This window comes from Miscanthus floridulus, chromosome 4, assembly GCF_019320115.1.
Source record: "Miscanthus floridulus cultivar M001 chromosome 4, ASM1932011v1, whole genome shotgun sequence".
NCBI classification, from domain to species: Eukaryota; Viridiplantae; Streptophyta; class Magnoliopsida; order Poales; family Poaceae; genus Miscanthus; species Miscanthus floridulus.
In genome coordinates this window covers 122,483,043-122,490,952 of record NC_089583.1, presented here as the reverse complement: position 1 = coordinate 122,490,952, position 7,910 = coordinate 122,483,043, and the positions used below count along the sequence as shown (strand labels likewise).

At 47.2% G+C, this 7,910-nt stretch overlaps 1 protein-coding gene across 1 annotated transcript; it reads left to right on the top strand.

Annotated features, from left to right (window-relative positions):
* Positions 1-4,318: 4,318 nt before the first annotated feature.
* Positions 4,319-6,193, top strand: LOC136552953 (transcription factor MYB2-like). The gene is made up of 2 exons (XM_066544529.1): positions 4,319-4,777; positions 4,894-6,193. The coding sequence occupies exons 1-2, from the start codon at positions 4,612-4,614 to the stop codon at positions 5,691-5,693; spliced, it is 966 nt and encodes a 321-aa protein (XP_066400626.1). The 5' UTR covers positions 4,319-4,611; the 3' UTR covers positions 5,694-6,193.
* Positions 6,194-7,910: the final 1,717 nt, after the last annotated feature.

Here is a 7,910-nt window from a genome sequence, read left to right as displayed (position 1 = left end):
CTCTTGGGGACAGGCTCCACCTCGCCCAACACCGAGGCCACGGGCTTCGCCTCGCCCAACCTCTGAGGGTTGGCTCCGTATCATCCGACCTCTGAGGGCTGGCTCTGCCTCGCCCGACCCTTGGGTTTGTGCTCTGCCTCACTCGGCCTTGAGGTCGGGGGATCCGCCTCACCCGATAGAGACCCATATCGCCTCCAACCACTCCAGGTCCAAGCAAAATGGGCCCGGGGCAAAGCTCTAACACCAGGGTGGTGACCGGGATGCCCCGATACAACCCGTGGCCATGACGGGCCATACCTGGGGACTCACATCAGGAACAGCGTCGGGCGTACCGGTGTTATTCTGCCTAACCCTCGTACGAGGATTGACATGCACGTCAGTCCACCATGACATCCACCAGGACAGAGTGGAGCACCACGACCGGAAGACGACGCCTGCACATGGCGCTAGTGACGGATAGGGCCGTGAAGTGGAGCTATCCCTGTTGATGTCTACAGGGTCGGCGGGACCCGCGTGAAGGAAAAGAAGGACCCAGCGATCCTGGATGACTTCTTCTCCTTCTCATTCTCCTCTTCTTTCTCCACTGTAACCCGTGTTTTCCCTTGGCCTATAAAAGGGAAAGCATGGCGTCCCATGAGGGGCATCGCAACACATCACATCAATTCGGACTCGAACCCATCGAACCCTAAACCGATTAGAACACACAAGCACACAGCCAGGGAGTGACCGAGCTCTCGGCACCCGTTCGCTCCTCTCATCAGAGACTTAGGACCTGTCCCTCTCTTGGTCGTTTATAACCCCTACTATGAACTTTTAGTGCTAGTAGCACGAGCAGCAGCAACAAACTAGACATACGGACATTCTGCCCGAACCAGTATAAACCTCGTGTCCTCTTAGCACACCATCCAAGCTAGACACACAATATTAGAAATTTACTAGCCGGTGGCAACTCGAAACACCGACACCTTTTGTAATATTATTTCCGCTGCAACTCTGTGTATGTGATGGGTATTTGCTTAATCACGCGATCTTGGTTGTGATGTTGATTTACCGAGGTCCTTCGTGATGTGTATGTGATGGGTATTTGCTTAATCACGCGGACTACCGGGCTTATATAAGTGAAAGTATGTGCGCGTCAACGTGTTAAACGGGGACAACCGTACTTGATCTTGTATAAATTAGGCGGTTCCGTCACACAGATCTGGCTCTTCTAGCCCTATGCAGCAGCGCGGGCACATGGAGCTCTATGGGGCTACAACAACCAGCGTTGATGGTCTAGGTTATGGGTGAAAGCCCTGCCTCTAAGGCCAGCGATGGTGGCATCCACGGTGGATCCTTAGGCGCCACTCCCCTTCCTGAAGGTGATGTTGAAGAAACACTTGTGACTCGTCGCTTGGTCCCCTCCGTCTCTTGGTTACTTGAGCATGCCTGTCGTCTATGTGGTTGCCATTGCCATATGTGGTTCTTCTCGCGCCATCGTTTCTTGGAGGAGTTTCTTGCTGTGTCTGTGTGTGCTTTATATCCTTCATCTTCGTAGTGGTCTATCCTTGTTCTAGCAGATGCTTAGCCACCGTGGTGGATGTATGGCTGTCATTGGTCTCTTTTCCAATGAATCCTTTGTCGCCGATGTCGCATCGTTCTTTGGTGGATGCTTTGTTGTCAGAATCGTATTGGTTTCTTTCATGGTGGACGTTTTGCCGCCAAGGTCATTTCTCTTTTCTAGCGAATGCTTTGCTACGGAGGTCGTTTCTCTTCTCTTTGCCGCTGATGCGGGTCCTATCCCCTCACCTTTTCTTGCTGATTTCTTTGGTAATCCTAGGGTTACTTACACGTCCCGAACTCTTTTTATTTTTAATGAAAAATGTGCTTCATGGTATGGCCGAGAAAATAAAATCAGGTAGGACAAAAAAATCCCCCTCGACTAGTCCTTGACCCTAAGAAAAAAAAACAGGCTCATCGAATGAACGCCAATATCCGGTGATGGAGCAACACCGTGCGTGTTTCGCGCGGGTGGGTGGGCACGTATTTGGAGGCAGGAGCTACTCCTTGTCCTAGACTAGGCCTTGTTTAGTTCTAGGGTGTAAAGTTTTGGGGTGTTACATCGGGTCACATAGGGGTGTCGCATGGGGTGTTCGAATACTAATAAAAAAACAAATTACAGAATCCGTCAGTAAACCGCGAGACGAATTTATTAAGTCTAATTAATCTATCATTAGCACATGTGTTACTGTAGCAATTTATTGTCAAATTATGGACTAATTAGACTTAAAAGATTCGTCTCGTAAAGTAGTCACCATCTATGTAATTAGTTATTTTTTAGTCTATATTTAATACTCTATGTATGTGTCTAAATATTCGATGAGATATGTTGTAAACTTTTGGAAGAGGAACTGAACAACGCAGGTACCTCACTCACACATCATTCATCTTCGTCCTCTGGGCCTCGTTTAGATTGCGAAAAAATTTCAACCCGATAAATAGTAGTATTTTCGTTTTATTTGATAAATATTGTCCAATCGTGGACCAACTAGGCTTAAAAGATTCATCTCGTGATTTCAAACTAAACTGTACAATTAGTTATTTTTTTTACCTACATTTAATACTCCATGCAAGCGGCTAAAAATTAATGTGATGGAGAAAGAGTGAAAAAACTTGGAATTTAAATGGCATCTAAACAAGGCCCTGGTTTGGTTGAGAACAACAAGACAAGTGCCGCGTGAGCCGACAGCAGCACGTACGTACGTGTCTGAATGTGATCCATGGGCATGCACGTCGTCCGAGACAGATTCCCATGGCCCGGAGACGCCTCTCACTCACTCTGACAGCAGTGTGCAGTGTGCTCTGTCTGAGCGACCCTAGTTGTTTGTGTCAACCCGCGCGGATCCATATACATACTCGTCTGTCGATATATTATTATATACTATACGTATATATATATAATCTCTTCGTCTCAAAATATCTGTCGCTTTCGCTTCTCGAGAAATAACTTTGATAAAATATATATTACAAAATATTAATATTTATGGTACATAATTAGTATCATTGAAAAGATCTTTGAATCTAGTTTTTTAATAAATTTATTTGGAAATATAAATATTATACGTATTTTCTACAAATTGAGTCAAACTTGTGGCACGAAAACTTGAAACGACGGATAATATAGGACAAAGGGAGTATATATCTCCTCATCAGTACGTATACGCATGATGGTTGAGGGAATATTTTGACATTTGCAGCCAAGCAATCAGACGTCCGTGTGGACGTTTCATACTGATTGACACGCATCGTCACACACCAGCTCGACGATCTAGCCTGAGACTGAGAACCAGTAGGGACAACTAACCTAGCAGCTGGCGCCGGCGACCCATGGCAATGGCAGCACAGCACAGCACAGCACTGCACTGCGTGCACACCGGCCGGCCGGCCTGTTGGATGCGATCCCGATCCAATACCATGGTCCGTGGATCCACCTCCAGCTCAGGGTACGGTGGCTCGGAGTCGGAGCAGCCAGCGCCAAAATGGAAAGATTTTCTAAGCACAGCACTTGCTGCCTGCTGGCTGCAGAGTCCGCGCGTTTGACAAACAGGGCACTCCCCCTCCCCTCCCCTCCCACCCCCGCATTTCAACGACTCCCGGTGTGGAACGGGAACCGTCTGTCTGGACCACTACACCTCGATCGGCTCTTGTTTACTAATTTGATTTGAATTTGTGGATGTTTCCGGTTACAGAATTGGCAAGTTGATCTGAATTTTCTTCTATTTCTGCTCGGGCTGATGAGCAGAGGTTCTGCTCATTTGCTCAAGCGGTTGACTTACTTGATTGCTAATAACTGAGAGCTAATCGTTGGATTCGATAGACTATATTCTTCGTATAGGATAGGATAACAGTGCCTATTTTCAGTATTATATTGACCAGTGGATGTATATGCTCATATCCAGTCAGAACCGGAATCTTAGTCTTAGGAATGAGTATATACAGTACGCAAGAAATCCCAAATGTAGTTCGATCCTTATAGCCAGATTATTTGTAGGGCACTGGGGGTATGATTTGAGTTGAGGCAGGCAGGGCCGTGGCGACGGGAACCAGTATGAATGCATGGATTGGAGAGGGCAAAGCAGTGGCATCACCCGTCAAAGTTGACGTGTGCCATGGGATTAGCTTAGTTATTAATCTCGCCTCCGCTTTCGGCTTTTTTGGACAAGAAAAAAAAAACGGAGAGTAATCGACTGCGATGGCATAAACAATTTCTCCACCGTTGCGGCGTGCTCCCGGCCTCCCTCACAGCTCACGTGCCTGTCTGCCTGCCGGCCGTTTCTTCTTCTCCTCCTCCTCCTCCTCCGTCTTCTTCGTCTTTCCAAGTCCACGGCACACAGCCAGCAGTCACAATAACAGCACAACCCAACCAAGCCGTCATGCATCTCTCTCCTCGCTAGCTCCTCCCGTTCTCCTCTATAAAAGCTAAGCTAGCCTCTCCCGCCCTTTTCGCCATAATCCTCCAAACTCCCTCCCTCCTCTCCCCCATCCTCGATCGGCTACCTACCTTGCTGTTGAGCTTGCTGAAGCTATATAACATCTGCACAGGGCTATCTATCGATTAGCGAAGTGAAGAAGATGGCGGCGCGTGATCACCGAGAGCTGAGCAGCGACGAGGACTCCGCGGCGGCTGCGGCCGGGGACCTCCGCCGCGGGCCATGGACGGTGGAGGAGGACATGCTCCTCGTCAATTACGTCGCCGCGCACGGCGAGGGACGCTGGAACGCGCTGTCACGATGCGCAGGTATGTACGCTGTTTCTGCTTGCCATGTCGATCGCTGCCGACGAGCTAGCGGAGCTCTTGGCCGACCAAGTGACCAACCAAACTAATGAGCTGCGTGCTTGCTTTCTTCATTCCAGGGCTCCGGCGGACGGGGAAGAGCTGCCGCCTGCGGTGGCTCAACTACCTGCGGCCGGACCTGCGGCGGGGCAACATCACGGCGCAGGAGCAGCTGCTCATCCTGGAGCTGCACTCCCGGTGGGGCAACCGGTGGTCCAAGATCGCGCAGCACCTCCCGGGGCGCACCGACAACGAGATCAAGAACTACTGGCGCACGCGGGTGCAGAAGCACGCCAGGCAGCTCAACTGCGACGTCAACAGCCAGCAGTTCAAGGACCTCATGCGCTACATCTGGATGCCGCGCCTCCTCGAGCGCATCGGCTCCGGAGACGGCGCCGTCGTCATAGACGCCGCGACGCCGACGCCGACGCAGCTCCTCACGGCCGCCGCGTGGCGCGTCGACGACGTCGAGCTGTCCTGCACCACCGCCGTGTCGTCGTCGTCCGTGTCCACGGACAGCATGCAGCAGCAGCTCGTCGCCGTGTCCCCGCCGCCGCCGCCGGCGGCCGTGGCCTCCGCCGCCTTCGGCGAGAGCAACAACGACGCCTCCTACTACGGTATCGACAACAGCAACGCTGCCATGTCCATGTGGGACACGCTGTGCCAACCACCGCACTCGACGACGGCACAGCTGGCGAGCGCCGGGACCTGCAGCTGGTCCGACGAGGCTCTGCTGGTCGTCCCTTCTGGCCTCCCAGGCGGCGGCGGCGGCGTGTACGCCGACATGGGGTTCCCGGACCTCTGCGACCCCGGCACCATGTGGACCGCCGGCGTCTCCGGCGCCGACGACCTGTGGTACACGCAGATAATGGGGCTGTGAAATTAAAGCAAGTCCGCCGGCCGCTTGGATTTGACCTGACGGATTTCTAGCTAGCCCGGTGGAGACGACGGGCGGCGAGTTAATTAATTAGTAGATGACACACACACAACACAGGCAACAGCAGCAACAAGTCTGTACAGTCGTCGAGAGTCGAGACGGGCTGGAAGAAGAAGGCTGAAGCCATGCCATGCGTCTTTGTCTTCGTCCCAGTTTGCCCGCCAATAATTTTTCTTCTCCAGTTCTTGCCCATCGTCTCCCCCTCATTCTCTGCTATATATACTTTGTAGCTAGCTTTAGTATGGTCATGGAGTAGCAGCTAGCAGCGCACTAGCTAGTTTACCATAAGCTTGCTTCCTTGTTTTACTGCTTCCTCTTCCTCACCTCCATTGATTCTTTTGTGGGTAAATATCGGAGTGGTTATTGGTTTGTAACTTTGTTATAAGTGTCTGATGATGATTCTGGGGAAAAAAAAAGTCGATGGAAATAAAAGCTGAAACACATACGGCTGTTTAGTTTGTTCATTAACAGTAGCAATGAACTGAACTGTATGGGGTAGCTGAATGAGATGACTATGGTGACTACTGCACTGATGAGCACAGAATTGTTTGCAACCGAGAACCAACCGACTCTGCAGTCTGCAGTTCTGCAGATACACGTGATGAACGACTATCCTGAGACTGACAAGGGCCGCTGGATATCAGATAGATTCAGATCTATCGACGTTCGTATTTGTATATTCTCCTTTCTATTTAGATTTTTCCAAGTAAAAAGACTGCTCTAATTTTGACTTAGGTTTATAGAAAAAAAATATACTAGCATCTGGAATATCGAATAAATGCACTATCAAAATAAATTACATGAAATTTTCAAAAATATATATTACATGACTTATCTAATAAAATTAGCTATTTTTGCGGGTGTATTTAATAGCCTAACATGGAAATTACTATCTCGCCCATGAAATAGTCTATTTTCATGAGAGTGATAATTTTTATGAGAGTCCGCCTGCACCGCCACAAAATACGGTGCCCGCTCATTGTGAATTCATCTGTGAATAATATATAGATTACATTCATAAAATCTTACGAACTTTTTAATTCAATTTTATGTGCCTATAATATGATGGGTAAAGTAACCTTCAAGTTGCACGTTAGTCTGATTTTCAATGTTGAATTACAAAACAAGTTAACAGACATACTCTAACTGTTGAAACTGGATAAATTTAGTCCTCTAGCTAGTTTTATAGGTGGTTTTCTATTTACTAAAAAAAACTAGTTTGATCTCTTAAAATTTATAACTAAATTATCTTTAATCAGCAATAAAAATAAAAAACTAGTATCGATTTTTTTCTAAAGATGTTGTCTACCTGTTTATGATCTCTATATAGTTATTTAATTTAAAATTTGTTTATTTCTATTCCTATTGCTTTTTTGCATGCAATCGTGTTCATTATTTACTTAAAACAAATAAGAGCTAAATAAATCTAAATAGAGTATCAGCATATAGATAATAGTTTTAGAAGAAATCTGGAGCTGGTTTCATATTTTTCTAATTATAATAAAAGAATTATGAATATTTTGATATCAAGCTAGATTTTTATTGTTTTTAAAAAATCGAAACCACCTTTGAAACCCGTCATAAGACTAAGTTTTTCTACTTTCAACAGTTAGAGGGTGTTTGTTACCTAGTTGTACAGTTAAGAGTTTCGAAAACCAGACATGCGTGTAACTTTTTTTCTCAAAAAACATAGAAGATCACACACACATACAACACAACACTCACACCACACACACATACAACACAACACATGAGTGTAACTTGAAGCCTTGAAGGTTGAAAAATATACTTTACCCTTTTATCCTTGTATCGGTTTATAAAAATTTAGGACCACTTCCTGGTTGTGTAAAACAACTTATGAAATCTAGAACGGCTCGGGTACCATTTGGAATGGATGGAGTATACTTTGTTATATCATCCTTGAGCTGCCTCTAGTATACTGTATACCGTACCAAGTGGAAATTAACAAAGCATGCATGATTGGCTTGGTCTTAGAGGCCATAATAACCTACGTACTACATGTATAGCATGGGAAACGGGACTAGAAAAGAGAAGGAAAAAGGAAGGCGCTTTTTCATTCTCAATTCTGCGTCAGGTCCGGAGAGCAGGCCAGGAATCTGAACTCTCATCACATCATTAGCCATCGCCCGTCTCCATTAG

Coding starts and splice junctions, on each gene's coding strand:
- LOC136552953 (XM_066544529.1), top strand. CDS start 4,612: ATGGCGGCGCGTGATCACCGAGAGCTGAGCAGCGACGAGGACTCCGCG. Junction 4,778..4,893: donor CGCGCTGTCACGATGCGCAG/GTATGTACGCTG, acceptor TCTTCATTCCAG/GGCTCCGGCGGACGGGGAAG.